This window comes from Pongo abelii, chromosome 3 (genome assembly GCF_028885655.2).
Source record: "Pongo abelii isolate AG06213 chromosome 3, NHGRI_mPonAbe1-v2.0_pri, whole genome shotgun sequence".
Classification (NCBI taxonomy): Eukaryota; Metazoa; Chordata; class Mammalia; order Primates; family Hominidae; genus Pongo; species Pongo abelii.
The window spans coordinates 1333553-1350488 of record NC_071988.2 but is presented as its reverse complement, the minus strand read 5'-3'; the positions used below and the strand labels follow the sequence as shown (position 1 = coordinate 1350488).

Sequence of the window (16936 nt, the reverse complement as noted above, 5' to 3'; positions counted from 1 at the left end):
CAACGCCAGGCACACTCATCGACCAGGCATCCAATCTCAACTTCATCCAACACCAGACACACTCATCCACCAGGCATCCAATCTCAACTTCATCCAACACCAGACACACTCATCCACCAGGCATCCAATCTCAACTTCATCCAACACCAGACACACTCATCCACCAGGCCTCCAATCTCAACTTCATCCAACACCAGACACACTCATCCACCAGGCATCCAATCTCAACTTCATCCAACACCAGACACACTCATCCACCAGGCACCCAATCTCAGTTCATCCAACACCAGGCACGCTCATCCAATCTCAACTCATCCAACACCAGGCACACTCATCCAATCTCAACTCATCCAACACGAGGCACGCTCATCCACCAGGCATCCAATCTCAACTTCATCCAACACCAGGCACAGTCATCCACCAGGCATCCAATCTCAAATCATCCAATACCAGTCTCAACTTCATCCAACACCAGGCACACTCGTCCCCCAGGCATGCATTCAGGGCCCTGAGTCCTGGCCCTGCCTGTCCCCACAGCAGCTTCAGACAGGTCGTGTGCTCGTGGCAAGCCCGCAACACCCTCCAGCAACACTGTCTGGCAGGTAATTAGGGCTTGCAGAAATATCCTGGCAGCACCAAGAACCTATCTTCCCTCTGACATCCACAGGAAATGGCCCTGGCGGAGTTCCCACTGTGAGGCATGCGCCAGCTCTCTGGGAAGGGAGTGTGGGGCTGGCACTGTGTGGTGGGGCCGCAGGTTACATACCAATTCTGGCTTTCCTTTTAGGGTTTCCATACCAAGATCCTAATTCTCTTTAGGGGAGCCACTAGCCGCTCTACTTTTTCGTCCCGTCTTTGCTTCATGCTCGTTTTGGCGGCCCTGAGTGGCAGTGTGTCACTCCTGGCTGGTAACTGCGTGCACCCTGCCAAACTCAGCCAGGGTGAGGTTAAAGCAGCGCTCAGTTTAGAAAACAGAAAAGTTTTGCTCATGGAGGCAGAGGTGTTAACATAAGTTAAAACATTTCTGTAAGCCCCTAGGGTGACAATGCCTTTTAATAAGCAGGTTTAAATTCTGTCGTTTAAGAGTACATTTCTTAAGCTTCTTTTGGTCTCTAGAAAAGTGGGTACTCGGCCGGGCACGGTGGCTCACGCCTGTAATCCCAGCACTTTGGGAGGTTGAGGTAGGTGGATCACAAGGTCAGGAGATCGAGACCATCCTGGCCAACGTGGTGAAATCCCATGTCTATTAAAAATACAAAAATTAGCTGGGCATGGTGGCACATGCCTATAATCCCAGCTACTCAGGAGGCCGAGGCAAGAGAATCGCTTGAACACCGGAGGCAAGTGAGCCAAGATCGTGCCACTGCACTCCACCCTGGCGACAAAGTGAGACTCCGTCTCAAAAAAAAAAAAAAAAAGAAAAGTGGGTATTCATTAACAGTATCACAGCCCAGAGCTCTGCAGCCTCGCAGATGGAGAATGACTTCCCAACCAGCTTTTCTGTGTCTATAACTGAGTGCAGGGAGCCCACGGAGTACCCCCATGGAGCAGAACTGACCTGTCTCCAGGCTCTAAGCCCAGCAGCCCCAACACGCTGTGTGCACGTGGTCAGTCTCCCGTAACCCACCCCTTCTGAGCCTCATGCCAGGTGTATGCAAACTGTAATGCCAAATGAGGTGCACTTTTCCAGATTCTAGCCTAAAAGTGTAACATAGCCACCAAAAAAACTCCCAAACCCAACCCCCACCTTACAAACCAAAACCAAACTACTGTGAACCACCAGGCAACGGGGTGCTGGCTCCAGGGCAGGTGGCGCAGCCTCAACCCCAACCCACTCCCACCCCAACCTGGGAGTCCGTTGCACCTTCATCTTCCGAAGCCGGGACTTGTTGTCATGGCACCAGGCCAGGCAGGTGGCCGTCTCACGCCTCTCCAGGGACTCCTCCACCTCTTTGGCCGTCAGGAACATCTCAATATTCACTAGGTCCTTAGAGGAAGGAAGCAGCACCTGATCAGAATGTGCTGGCTCAAGGCCCCCACGCCACCCTCCCGCACCCCGGCCTCCATGAGGCAGGCCCAGCACCGGCCACCACTCGAGATGCATCTCCAGTCCACACTGTGGGTCTGCACTCGTGGACTACTCAGGGCCGCTCTGAGATCCTAGAAACAGAACAGCCCCCAAGGACCAAAAGGTCGGACGCTCACGTAGACAGCAGCCATAGCCGGGCAAGGGAGTCAGGCTGGCCCCGCCTGTCCCATGGAGACGAGCTGCTGAGACACACACGCAGGCAGGGCCAGGCCACATGCCAGGCGGCCCTGTCTCCACTCCCCGCAGCCCCCCAGCACATCTACAGCCCCTTCCTGGGCAGCCCCCTCATTTCAAAATCAACAGTAAGCAAATAATAACATGCTAAATAATACATAAACACATTATGGCTAATATTGCAGTAGTCAAAACCAATGATTTATATGAAAGCAAAAAAAAAAAAAAAACAGAGTAACCCAGGCTTAGCATCAAGGCTCCGCTAGTGGCTGGGCACTGGGGGTGGGTGCTCACTGCCTAGCAGTGGAACATGGTCTCCAGCAGGGGCAGGACAGCAGCCAGTACGGGACTCCACCAGGCACTGCAAGGCTGGGAGCAAGCGCTCAGGTGGTCCTCAGCAGCAATGACTCCCGACCTTCCCCAGTGGGACCAAGGACAGCACCTCCGCCTGCACACAGCTCAGGACCCAACGGCCCAGGATGAGGCCACAGTTCACCAATTGGGTCCCACAGCCCCACGTCTGGACCACTGGCCTCACAGATGCGCTGTTTTCTTTGATGATTTCTCTTCTGAAACCCCTCATAACGTTGTTTTCTTGCACCTTTTCTTTCATGATTTCTTGTGGCTGAAACCCCTTCATAGCGTTTTCTTGCATGTTTGCTTTGATGATTTCTCTTTTCTGAAACCCCTCACAGTGTTGTTTTCTTGCATCTTTTCTTTAATGGTTTCTCGTTTCTGAAACCCCTTCATAGCGTTTTCTTGCATGTTTGCTTTGATGATTTCTTTTCTGAAGCCCCTTTATAGCGTTTTCTTGCACGTTTGCTTTGAAGATTTCTTTTCTGAAGCCCCTTCATAGCGTTTTCCTGCACGTTTGCTTTGAAGATTTCTTTTCTGAAGCCCCTTCATAGCGTTTTCTTGCACGTTTGCTTTGATGATTCTTCTGAAGCCCCTTCATAGTGTTTTCTTGCATGTTGATGTTTCTTTTCTGAAGCCCCTTCATAGCATTTTCTTGCACGTTTGCTTTGATGATTTCTTTTCTGAAGCCCCTTCATAGCATTTTCTTGCACGTTTGCTTTGATTTTTCTGAAGCCCCTTCATAGCGTTTTCTTGCATGTTGATGTTTCTTTTCTGACGCCCCTTCAAAGCGTTTTCTTGCACGTTTGCTTTGATGATTTCTTTTTCTGAAGCCCCTTCATAGCGTTTTCTTGCATGTTTGCTTTATGATTTCTTTTCCGAAGCCCCTTCATACCATTTTCTTGCACGTTTGCTTTGATTTTTCTGAAGCCCCTTCAAAGCGTTTTCTTGCATGTTTGCTTTATTTTCTGAAGCCCCTTCATAGCATTTTCTTGCATGTTTGCTTTGATTTCTTTTCTGAAGCCCCTTCAAAGCATTTTCTTGCACGTTTGCTTTGATGATTTCTTTTCTGAAGCCCCTTCAAAGCGTTTTCTTGCACGTTTGCTTTGATGATTTCTTTTCTGAAGCCCCTTCATAGCGTTTTCTTGCACATTTGCTTTGATGATTTCTTTTCTGAAGCCCCTTCATAGCATTTTCTTGCACATTTGCTTTGATTTCTTTTCTGAAGCCCCTTCAAAGTGTTTTCTTGCACGTTTGCTTTGATGATTTCTTTTCTGAAGCCCCTTCAAAGCGTTTTCTTGCACGTTTGCTTTGATGATTTCTTTTCTGAAGCCCCTTCATAGCATTTTCTTGCACGTTTGCTTTGATTTTTCTGAAGCCCCTTCAAAGCGTTTTCTTGCATGTTTGCCTTGATTATTTCTTTTCTGAAGCCCCTTCATAGCATTTTCTTGCATGTTTGCTTTGATTTCTTTTCTGAAGCCCCTTCAAAGCGTTTTCTTGCACGTTTGCTTTGATGATTTCTTTTCTGAAGCCCCTTCAAAGCGTTTTCTTGCACGTTTGCTTTGATGATTTCTTTTCTGAAGCCCCTTCATAGCGTTTTCTTGCACGTTTGCTTTGATGATTTCTTTTCTGAAGCCCCTTCATAGCATTTTCTTGCACATTTGCTTTGATTTCTTTTCTGAAGCTCCTTCAAAGTGTTTTCTTGCACGTTTGCTTTGATGATTTCTTTTCTGAAGCCCCTTCAAAGCGTTTTCTTGCACGTTTGCTTTGATGATTTCTTTTCTGAAGCCCCTTCATAGCGTTTTCTTGCACGTTTGCTTTGATTTCTTTTCTGAAGCCCCTTCATAGCGTTTTCTTGCACGTTTGCTTTGATGATTTCTTGTCTGAAGCCCCTTCGTAGCGTTTTCTTGCACGTTTGCTTTGATGATTTCTTGTCTGAAGCCCCTTCATAGCGTTTTCTTGCACGTTTGCTTTGATGATTTTCTGAAGCCCCTTCATAGCATTTTCTTGCATGTTTGCTTTGATGCTTCTTTTCTGAAGCTGCTTCATAGTGTTTTCTTGCATGTTTGCTTTGATGATTCTTCTCTGAAGCCCCTTTAGAGCAGGCAAATGTTGGGTTTCCCACAACGTCTTGCTTTGTTTTACAACTTAAAAAAACATTTTTTTTTTTTGAGACAGGGTCTCACTCTCTTGTCCAGACTGGATGGAATGCAGCGGTGAGATCATGGCTCACTGTTGCCTCAAATTCCTGGGCTCAAGTGATCATCCCACCTCAGCCTCCTGAGTAGCTGGGACTATAGGCGCACACCACCATGCCCAGTTAATTTTTTATTTTTATACAAATAGGGTCTTGCCACATTGCCCAGGCTGGTCTTGAACTCCTGGGCTCAAGTGATGCTCCCACCCTGGTCTCCCAAAGGCCTTGTTTTGTAGTTTTGCTCTAAATTTCAGGAGGTGGCTCCTGGTCTATCTCCTGCCTCATGTCCCATCCACACGGCCTCGGGGTCTGAACCCAGCTGGATCTCTCTTACTGAGGGTTTCTCCAACGTCCGGGTCTCCGGTTGTGAGAGTCACAGGAAAGATGTGAGGCCAGCTGGCAGCAGGCTCGTATGTCAACTGAAACTGGAAACCGTCTAAGTGAACTGGTTTTCTGTCTCACATGAAATGCTCATGCTGACTTTCGTTTGTTTGTTTTGAGACAGGGTGTCGTCCTGTTGCCCAGGCTGGAGTACAGTGGTGCAATCTTGGCTCACTGCAGCCTCTGCCTCCTGGGCTCAAGTGGTCCTCCCACTGCAGCCTCCAGAGTAGCTGAGACCCCAGGCACCCACCAACACTCCCAGCTAATTTGAAAAAAATTTTGTAGAGAAGGGTTCTCACTTTGCTGGTCTCAAACTCCTGGGCTCAATGGATCCACTCACCTCAGCCTCCCACAGTGCTAGGATTACAGGTTGAGAGCCCTGCGTCTAGCCTCTCATGCTGATTTCTAAGGCGGCACAGACAGGCGCACAGCACCAGCCACACTGAGGACTCTGTTCTGCCCCTCCTGGGCAGGCTTCCCTCAGCAGCAGGCTTCCTGTCCTGTTCCTGGGCGGCCTTCCCTTGGCAGCAGCTTCCTGTCCTGTCTCGTCTGGGACCTTGCTCCAATCCAGAGCATGACGTTATTTTCCTAAGTTTGTTACGTCTCCAATTTTGGTGCACGGGAATTTTGGTGCACAGGTATGAAACCAGGGGTCCCGCGTGGGAATTGCATGGCGCCCCCTACAGGAAGTCCAGGTCTGACCAGTACAGCCGGGGTTTACATTTCCACAACCTGGCAGCTCCCCCTCGGCCACAGCAGCACCTTCCCCAGGGCTTCCTAGTGCCGTGGTCACCTGTGGTCAAAAGTGATTCCTCAGCTCAATGCCCTCTGGAGTATCTCAGCAGGAAGAACCCCTCCCCCCCAACCCAGTCCTCGTGGGCTCCACACACGCCCGCCTTCTTCCACACAGCAGCTCCAGGCCCTCTTTGGGACAGACACGCTCAGGGCACCGCAACACCTCGAGTCTAGCCTGTTGCACCCTGCTGAGGCCTACTCCAACTGGCCTTAGAATCATCAGCCCTCCCATATCCACCCTGCTCTATGCACCTCTGTGGAACATGCGGCCCGTGCTCACCACAGGACCCCCTTCTTTCACCTCACGCCTCTCTCCCCCAACACAGCGCACGTTCCCTGGGGCCAGGGGCACCCACAGCTCATGCTTCAGCAGCCACTGCCAGGTTGCTTGGCCACACCCTGTAGGTCCCAAGGACAGCATGCTGGGCGTTTAGGAGAGGACAGCTAGGTTATCTGTGAACACACGGGGGGCTGCCCCAGGCAGCCAGGACATGTGGGCAGCACGGAGCGAGGGCCTGTGCACTGGGGGAAGCCAGGCACATGGGGCCAGGGAGGCTGGTGGGTGAGACAGGCATGTGGGACAGGGGCACCAGCGTGGACATGTGCTGGCCCCACTGTCCGTCACATGAGCCTGGGCAGGTACAGGCGAGAATGCCCTTCCCTGACACCCAGGTGGAGGAAAAATGGCACCAGATGGGGGCCACAGGGGCCCAGTGGGCAGCACGGCAGACGCATCACAGACGACTCCGTCCAGCGACAAGAATGTTGGGTGCACACTGGAGTGGCTGCGAGTCATGACCTGGAGACTTTGGAAACTCAACAAGACTGCAGGGCGCCCAGGGGCACCAGCCCCGGTCACCGCAGAGGACCAGTGCACTTTGCCATCTGGCAGATCCACTCATGGCACAGCTGTGACATGTCACACTCATGCTTGTGAACCAAGACGCCACACCCCAGGGGTGCTGAGAGCAACAACGCTGTGCAGGTCTGGGCAGGTGAGGGCCTCCAGGACACGTGGACTCACTCGCTCACCCTGCCCACTGGGCAGCTGCTCGCCACTCCCCTCCTGGAGGGCAGGACGGACATCACACACACACGAGCAGGGAGGCCGTGCAGCAGTGGGGAGAAGGCATGGGTGGGAGGGTGCCACTCCACCCAGGACAGCATCTGAGAGAAGCTGAACGAGGTGCGGGACAAATGCCGAGGACAGAAGCCAGCAAGAGGGTGGGGCCGGGTGGGTGTGCAGTTGAGTCCAGAGTGTGGGGCCTGCGGGTGAGTCCAGAGTGTGGGGCCAGGTGGGCCTGCAGGTGAGTCTGGAGTGTGGAGCCGGGTGGGCCTGCAGGTGAGTCTAGAGTGTGGGGGCTGGGGTGGGCCTGCGGGTGAGTGTGGAGTGTGGGATCCAGGGTGGGCCTGGTGAGTCAAGAGTGTGGGGCCGGGTGGGTCTGCAGGTGAGTGTGGAGTGTGGGATCCAGGGTGGGCCTGGGGGTGAGTCGATAGTGTGGGGCCGGGTGGACCCGTAGGTGAGTCTGGAGTGTGGGGCCAGGTGGGCCTGGGGGTGAGTCTGGAGTGCCGCAAGGCGGGGGAGCTGGGCAGGAGCGTGACAGGAGCATGGGGGAGGCTGCGAGCCAGCAGGGCCTGCAGATGACCGCAAGGGGGCGTGAGTGCGGCCCCACAGGCACCCGAGGCCTTGGACTGCACAATGTGAGGCCGCCTCCAAGGCTGGGAAGGGAGCCTTGTGCTGGGGTTGAATGCGGCCGGGGCTGAGGCCCACGATGCCCCAGGTGGGAACCACACACATGTGAGTGGGATTTCAGCTGTGGAAAGAGAGAAGACCCCTGGTTAGACAGAAGCAGGGAGGAGGTGGGCTGAGGAGCCGTGGCAGGGAGCAGCATGGGTGGGAAGCCTGTGGGGCCAGGTGCATGGCTTGGGCATGGGGAGGCTGGGCCCGGGGCAGGGCCATGGGGCACGATCCTCTCGCACAAGTCCTGCCTGAGGGGTTCTCAAGGGTTGTCATCTTAGTCAAATGGAACACGGACACCACCTTAACCCAAGTCAGGTAAGGCTGTGCTCCCACAGCGGGATCTGGACAGGGGCAAGGACGACGGGCCCAAGTGCTGGTCTGGGAGGCTCCAACTGCCATGGGCCCCCACGGCAGTGGACAACTGCCTGATGGCAGAGGGGCCGCCCCAGATAACCTAGCCCAAAAGTGCCAGAGGGTAGCACTGCCCAGCACCTGCTCAGCTGCACCCACGGAGGGCAAGGGTGCCACGTGTTTCTACAGCCAAACAGGGTGCCGCAGAAAACACGGAAAATGCACCCCGCCTGAGATAAAGGCAAAGCTCTCACGAGGCAGCAATGGAGCATGTGCCAGCGCGAAACCCGGGGTACAGGTATCGGGCGGGAAAACCCTAAGCAGGATGTGTAGGGACACCACACAGAAATGAGAAGAGCCCGGAGAGCTGCTTAGACACTGACTTCCTGCCTTCAGAAGGCGAAGTCCCAGGTGTGTTTCCACAGAGGGTCAGGGCCTCTCAGCTGGGGAGGAGACCCTCACCACAGCGCAGACACACACACGGGGTGGGGGAGAGACACGCACACGGTGGGGGGGGGTGGGGGCACACACACACGGGAAGGGGACACACGCACACGGGGGTGGGGACGTGCACACTGGGGGGAGGGGGACACGCACATGGGGAGGGGGACACGCACCTGGGGGGAGGGGGACACGCACACAGGGGTAGGGGGACACACACACACTGGAGGGGGGACACATGCACACGGGGGTGGGGGGAGGGGAACACAAGCATGCAGGGACACAGGCATGCCAGGGGACATGCCACAGGGTGGCTGGCTGTAGGCCGGGGGCCGGCTGGGGCGCTGTGCCTGCATCTGGCGGGCACCCACCTCGATGCCGCTCTGGCGCGCCAGCTTAACGGCCGTGTTATAGTAGCCGCAACGCAGCAGGTGCTCCACCATCATGCGATCCATGCGTTTCCTCTTCCACACGCTGGCCGCCGCGGGCTGGTCGCTGCTGTGCTCTTTGAGGTGCTCGATCCGGCGCTTGCACAGCTTGGCGCTCTCGTCCTCAGCCTGGATGGACTCCACCGCCTGAGCCACACATAACAGAGGCCCATTCAAGACAGGGACGCCCCGCAGCCCTGAGCCAAGGGAGGCCAGGCTGCCCCAATCCACAACACTCACAAGGAGAAAAGCGGGGATTACAGGACAGAAAAAAAACTGTGCTCTACCGAGTCCGCTAGGCAGGTGTGCCTGGCCCAAGAGCTGCAGACGGAGGCGGTGAAAATCCACCACCCTGGATCTGCAGCTTCTCTCTGTTATTTCTGGCTTTATATTAATATACCCTGAAGCCATGTTGCCAGATGCATACAATTTCAAATTTGCTATGCCTTTCTGGTTAAACTGTTTGTCGTTATAAGGTGACTTTAAAAAATCTTTTGCAATACTTTTTTTCTTAAAGTCAATTTTGTTAAAAATGAATCGGGCTAGATAGCAACGTTCCAGGCCTGCGCTGCCCAACACAGCTGCCACCAGCCCATGTGGCTGCCACACACTGAAGGGCAGCGGTGCAACTGAGGAACTGAATTCTTCATTACAATTTGACAGCACGCACGGCGACTGACTACTGGACAGATCCAGGATCCGGGCTGGCTTCTTTCAGCACATTCTACCAATTTTGGCTTCCAACTGCTTTGCAGAAATCAGCTGTCTGGCTGTCTGTTGCCCCTTTGGAAGTGATCTTTTGCCCTCAGGTGTTTTTCAAATATTTCTTTGTCTCTGTTTTCTTCAGTTCCACCACGGGAAAATCTCATGTCGGTTTATTTTCACTTACTCTGTGTCAGATTCTGACCTGGTGGTACCCATCAGTTCTGAAACCTTGGTCACTCTCCCCACACCATCTCTGTCCCCACCCACTGGTGGGCTCTGGTGAAACATGCCACAGGTTTCTGCTCTATTCTGTGCTTTACTCTCGCAGCCACTTTGATTTTTCAGTCTCTGTGCTCCATTCTAGATCATTACTTCAGACCCACCCTCCAGTTCACTAATTTTGTCTTTAGCTTTGTCTAACTGTTAACTGTTAAACTATTATAGGCAAATGTTGAGTTTTCCATTTTTGGTTATTATATTTCCCATTTCTTGAAATTTTAATTCCTTTTAAATTCTGAATCTTTTTTTTTTTTTTGGAGACAGAGTCTCTGTGCAGGCTGGAGTGCAGTGGTGTGATCTCAGCTCACTGCAACCTCCAGCTCCTGGGTTCAAGTGATTCTCCTGCCTCAGCCTCCCGAGTAGCTGGGACCACAGGCGCACACCATGCCTAGCTAATTTTTTTGTATTTTTAATAGAGACAGGGTTTCGCCATGTTGGCCAGGCTGGTCTTGAATTCCTGACCTCACGTGATCTACCTGCCTTGGCCTCCCAAAGTGCTGGGATTACAGGCGTGAGCCACTGTGCCTGGCCAATCACTTTTTTTTTTAAGACAGTGTCTCACTCTGTTGCCCAGTCTGGAGCACAGTGACACAATCTCTGCTCACTACAGCCTCGACCTCCTGGGCTCAAGCGATTCTCCTGCCTCAGCCTCCCAAGTAGCTGAGACTACAGGTGTGTGCCACCACGCCTGGCTATTTTTTGTAGAGATGGGGTTTTGCCATGTTGCCCAGGCTGGTCTCAAACTCCTGGGCTCAAGCAATCTACCTGCCTCGTCCTTCCAAAGTGAGCCACAGTCTCCAGCCTTAAATCACTTTTTATACTGTCTCTTCCCTGCAGAGACTTTCAAACTCTTTTTTTGAGACAGGGTCTCGCTGTCGCCCAGCTAGAGAGTGCAGTGGCATGATCATGGCTCACTGCAGCCTCGACCTCCTGGGCTCAAGCAATCCTTCTGCCTCAGCCTCCTGAGTAACTGCTGGGGCTACAGGAGGACACCAGTACGCTTGGCTATTTTTTATGTTTCGTGGAGATGGGGTCTCCCTGTGTTGCCCAGGCTGGTCTCAAACTCCTGCGCTCAAGTGCTTCTGCTGCCTCAGCTTTCCACAGTGCTTTCCAGGTGTAAGCCACCGCGCCCAGCCTGCTTCTGTTCTTTAAGCACAGTAAGGTGTGGCACCTGGCAGCCCCTGCACCTGCAGTCCGTGCAGCCCTCTGTCTACTGTCTGCTGGGTCTCCAATCCACTGTGGTGTCTTGAGACAGGGTCTCACTGTCGCCCAGGCTGACTCCGTGCTGGACGTTGTACTTGAAAACTAAGAATCTGAGAATCATCTTATGCCCATATTGAAGGTATTCTCCCCAAGAAAGAATCTGAATTGACTCTGCCCGGAGCTGGAAGGCACCACCAGCCAGGACCACCTCACTGGGGTGAAGGCTGAGGGTCTCCAATCACCCCAGTCCTCTGAACTTAGGCTGCAACGTGGTGTCAACGCCAGTCCGCTTCTGGTACACCCCACCCTGAGCTGTAGCACCGTGGGGTCCCAGCTTCTCTCCACTGGGCCCCACTTTCCAAGGCCTGGGTCATCGGTCCTCAACTCCATCTGGCCTGGCCAACACTCCAGGGGGCAACAGCAGTCTCTTGCTGCTCACCTCTGATCCCTGCCCTCCGGTTCTGGCCTGGTGATTCCTTTCTGTTTCATGGTCTATTGGGTGTTTTCAGTGCGATGTTTCAAGATATCTTATCCCACTTTCTGGGTGTGTTCAGTGGGCCAGAGTAGTCCCAACGCCCCTGTCCACCGATCCCAGCGGCAAGGAACTCCACATGCTCCTTGGAGGTGAAATTCCATCTAAAAATAATCAGGCTGGGTGCAGTGGCTCACGCCTGTCATCTCAGCTTTCAGAGCCCAAGGCAGGTGAATCACCTGAGGTCAGGAGTTCGAGACCAGCCTGGCTAACATGGTGAAACCCTGTCTCTACTAAAAATACAAAAATTAGCCGGGCGTGGCGGTGGGCACCTGTAATCCCAGCTACTCGTGAGGCTGAGGCAGGAGAATTGCCTGAACCCGGGAGGTGGAGGCTGCAGTGAGCCAAGATCGCACCACTGAACTCCATGAACTCCAGCCTGAGTGACAAAGTGAGACTCTGTTTCAAAAAAAAAAATCAATCAACCTGCTATACATCTGGTCTCCCTGTGGCCTGGGCGCTGGACACTCCTGGAGCAAGACAACACGGTCCCTACAGGAACAGGAAGCTCGCCTGCTCAGCCGACAGTGGCCCCAGAAGGCAGACAGCAGGGAAGGGGGCCCCCATCCGCACCTCCCGCGTTCCCATCATTGCAGCTTGCCTGTCTTAGGACTCATTTTCGAGACAAAAGGGGTGTCCATGCCCCCAACCGAAGAGGGACCGCCGGGCGGGACCAACCTTCCTCTTGAGGACACTGAGCTTCTCCACCACGCCATCCAGCAGGCTGACCACGGAGTCCACGGCGGGGCAGCCGCTCAGCGTCTTCTCCAGCTCGGCCACCACCATGGTGACGTGGCTGGTCTCCCGGTCAATGTTCTTCTGAGCGGCGCGAAAGCGTTTGTTCAGCGTCTCGTAGGGCACCTGGAGAGGAAGGAGGATGGTGAGGGATCCACTCCCCTGGTGTGAGCCCCACCAGCCCCACACCCAGGACACACCAGGTCTCCTCATGGCACTTGTAGAGGCAGAAGTCTCAGAAGGTTCGTGGTCTCAAAGTATCTACTCTAAACCTCAACCAAGACCCACAAAAGCCCTGGTGAACGGAGAGCCACTCCACATCCCTGGAGAAGAAGCAACCCCAATTTTTGCCAAAAACATTGTACGTGTATGTTGACAAAATAATCCCAAAGATCACCCAGAATAACGAAGTTAAAGAAACTTCCAAACAGGAGAGGAGTGACCGGGGTGTGAGGCTATCAGACGGTAAAACACAGGACTGGCCGGTGATCAGTCAGGCTGGTGCGGCCGCAGGCGCCACCACAAGAGGCCAGGCTGGGCAGGGACAAGGGTGCATGGGGCGTGGGCTCCACACGGGCTGGGGTTGGGCACAGCAAGCCTCAAACACGCACGTGAAGCCACAAGCGCACTACCCACACCTCTCCTGTGTGACAGCGTTTGCCTTCCCCACTTGTAAGAACCATCCATTCCCTGTGGAAAATAAGCCTATCAAGGAGAATCTTAAAGTCATCGTTAGTTTTCTGTCCCTCTGAGAGAAGCGCTGCTGAGTTCTTCTCCGCACGTTTCCTGCGCTCTACGGTTTGAAAGCAGCATGACAGAATCACGCCCCAGCGCTCTCCGGCCTCCGTGGCTGGGCTCCCGCAGGAAACACTGCCCATGGTCCTGGCTGCGCTGGCGGCCGGCAGCTCACCACACAGCGCGTCAGCAACATGGCCATGCTGCCACCCAAGAGCAGTGGGCCCAACTCTGCCGTCATAGCTGTGCCAGAACAAACGCTCCACCTCCGCCTTCTCTCCAGCCGTGCCCAACCATGGAGGACAGACTCTCGGGTACCGCCTGCTCCTCCGGCCCTGGGCAGGCCTCGACCTCGTGTCAGCCACTGTGCTTAGCCGTGAGGCCACGTGAGGAAGGCAGGGCTGCAGTGAGGGAGACCTGGACGCAGCTCAGCACTTGGGCTTCCCAGAAGTAGGGACAGCCAGGGCAACAGAGACAGGACTGGCCTCAGCCAAGGAAGGAGCCACACAGCAGGGCTCTTCCCCAGACTCACTTTCCCCCCGAAAGCAGGGGCAGGAGGCGGGTGGCAAGGCCGGCCCTGAGCCCGTCCCCCGGGCTGCCACCCCCTACTCAGCCTGGCCCCAGCTGCCCTCCACTCAGACATCCCCCAAGGCTGACGTGGACCCACCTCGGGTGACAGGGTGCACACGCTTTCGTCCACACCAGACAGCCACACAGGAGGGCTTGCAAATGGCAGCTAGCATCACCGTCTGCTACGGAGCAGGACTCACACTTGCTGGTGAGCAAATGAGTCAGGATGTTGAGAACGAGGGCAGGCAAGCTATCAAGACACAACACGTTTAACCAACTCACAAAGCAGTGACAACAGGAGACGGACTCGAAACCAGGCACCGTGTGTGGCATCTGGAACCAAGCTCGCTGGTGCCGCACGGCCTGGGGTCCCATCACCCACACTGCCCGCCTTCAAGATTTCTCCCAAGGATTCGGCACCGCTTAGGAAAGATGGGAAAGATTCTTTTTGTCTGCTCTACATCCAGTGGATGGGAAGTCACAGCAGACAGCACTTCAGCTCTCCATAAATACTTGACCAGTGCAAGCGAGCTCAACGACCCACTGGGGAAGGCCCCCCGAGGCCCTGACACCACAGCCCGACACCGGCCTGCAGGACTCTCCCACTGGAGACCCTATCTGAGTGTGTCCTGCCACGAGGTGGAATTTCTAAAGGACGCAAGGCATATACTCAGTCTTTGCTCTGCCTGTGCAGGGGTCTCACAAGAGCAGGACAGAAAGTCTTCGTCATTAGACCATTAGACAAAGCGGCACAACCACCCTCCCTCGCGCGGAGGAACCCACACGGCACCCACACACCAGCACATTCCAGACCGCCACCAGAAAAGGAAAGGCCTCTCTGGACGTCCCTTAGCTGCATTCAAGTTCTATGCGGGAACGGGGCCTTTCTGGACTTTCCAACCCCTGCCGGGCCGTCAGCCTCACCGCGGTGCTTACGCCGCTCAGGCACAGGGCAGAGCTCCCGGCAGCTGGTGTGCTGCAGACAGGAACCCTGTGCTCCCAGCGCAAGGGAAAGAGGCCCTGCCCAGAACGCGCCACGGTTACGCAGGACGCAAGCAAGGAGGAGGCTGGGGAGGGGCTCACCGGGGCCACGGTGTCTTCACAACTGGAAAGACCCCACCTCCCTGGCAGTGGCTCTCAGGGTCCACATCCCGCCGCTTACTCCTTAGGCCTCCCACGCCTCTGCGCACGCTCCTCCCACGTCCCTGCCTCTGCTCCTCCTCCAGCGCTGGCCTGGGGCTCTCCAATCTGAGTTCAGGGGATGAGCGCAGCACCCCCTCTCACTCCAGCAGGGCAGCTGCTGACCCAGACAGCAGCTCCTCCCCGCATCCACGCCCCCCCAGAGGAGCCAGGCCAGCCCCGGAAAGCACCGCCTCCTCTTCCGGGGGACCCAGCACGTGACTCCCGGCCCTAAAAGCTCCCCTCCACTGGCCTGGGCTGGCTGGTTAGCAACAGCCCCTTCACAGGCTCCTTAAAGGGCATTTGGTGACCGAGTGAGTGGAATTTCAGAAATGCTAAAGACTCTAACTCGAGCCAAATTATCACTCAAGAATGAGGACAAACTGAACTTACTTTCAGATACGCAAGGGCTGAAAGCTGAGCACACACAAACCTTCCTGGGAGAAAACCTACTCAGAAATATTGCTTAGTGATCAAACACAATAAATCCATGGAGAAAGACAATGTAAGACACAAGAAACAGCACTGCAGAAAGGGGCCAGCAGATTCTAAGACACAAGAAACAGCACTGCAGAGAGGAGCCCGCAGAAGATACAGCTCGCCCAAATGAGGACGGGCAACCTAACAGACCGTATCACAGGAAGAACTGTGAAAAGGGGCAAACCATTAAAAAGATTCCTAATAGCACGAGCAACAGAAAGAGACAAATGAGACTCCATCAAACTTAAAAACTGCAGAGCAGGAAAAACCAAGAGTAAAAAATGGGAAAAAATAGCTGCAACCCAGGGATCTGCATATGGAGATAGTATCCAGAATGCACTTTTAAAAACTCCTACAACTCCACAACCAAAGGAAATATCCAATTTTAAAACGGGTGAAGGACTTAGACACTTGTACAGAGAAGATAAACCAATGGCCAAGCGGCACATGACAAGATGCTCCACACGACCAACCACTGCTCAGGAGACACAAGTGCAGACGTGAGGCATCACCTCGTGCCCGTTAGGACGGCGATCACTCAACACCAAAAGCTATGCCACGGCAGGAAGCGGAGCAGCGGGATGCACGTGCAGTGCCAGGGAACGTGCCCGGCGCAGTGTGGAGAGCAGCAAGGCAATTCCTCAGAACGTTAGGCACAAGGCTCCTGAGTCCCCAGCAGGCCACGAGAACTGAAGGCAGGGTCCCAGGAGGTATGTGCACACCTGTGTTCATGGCAGCCACGAGGCAGAAGCAACCCAAGTGTCCATCACCAGGGGAATGAAGAAAGAAAACGTGGCAGTCACACGCCACATAATGACATTTTGGTCAACAACAGACTGTACAGGTGATAGTGGTCCCATTAAGATTAGGATACTGCATTTTCACTGCACCTTTTCTATGTTTCCATGTGTTCGATGCAAACCACCACCGTGGAACAGCTGCCTGCAGTATTCAGCGCAGTGACATGCTGTACAGGTTTGCAGCCCAGGAGCCACAGGCTGTACCACGGTGCGGGCGTGCAGCAGCCACACCATCTGGGCTCCTGTGAGTTAGTTCATTCCGTGATGTTCACACCGCGAAGTCGCCTAACGATGCATTTCTCAGAGTTTTTCCATGTTTAAGTGACACATGACCGTATGTGCACAGGTAATGGTTCATTCCAGGCATCAACATGATGGGGTTAGGGATACTAGAGAACCTGTGAAGCATTACTTCTGGGTGTACCTGTGCGGGTGTTTCCAGAGGAGACTGGTGGGTGAGTGGGAAGATGCCCTCCAGGTAGGCGGCGCCATCTAGTCCGCTGGGGCCCAGACAGAACGAGAAAGGCAGAGGATAAGCAATTTCCTGTCCCTCCTGGAGCTGGCATCCTGCCCTTTGGCATCAGAACTCCAGGGTCTCTGGCCTTTGGACGTTGGGACTTACACCAGCATCCCCCAGGGTTCTCAGGCCTTTGGCTTTGGACTGAGCCATGCACCAGCTTCCCAGGGTCTCCGGGGTACAGGTCTGCTGGGGGACTCAGCCTCTGTAATCACACGAGCCAGTTCCCCAATAAATCCCCTCATCTACC

General features: G+C 54.3%; 1 protein-coding gene across 1 annotated transcript in view; it reads right to left on the bottom strand.

Moving 5' to 3' along the window:
• The window catches only part of MAEA (macrophage erythroblast attacher, E3 ubiquitin ligase), a gene marked incomplete at its 5' end in the record, with an annotated part of 49746 nt that overhangs the window by 15480 nt on the left and 17330 nt on the right, over positions 1-16936 (bottom strand). The window contains 3 exon segments of the mRNA NM_001133382.1: positions 1865-1987; positions 8895-9098; positions 12349-12531. Of these exon segments, the coding sequence (NP_001126854.1) occupies positions 1865-1987; positions 8895-9098; positions 12349-12531 (510 nt within the window).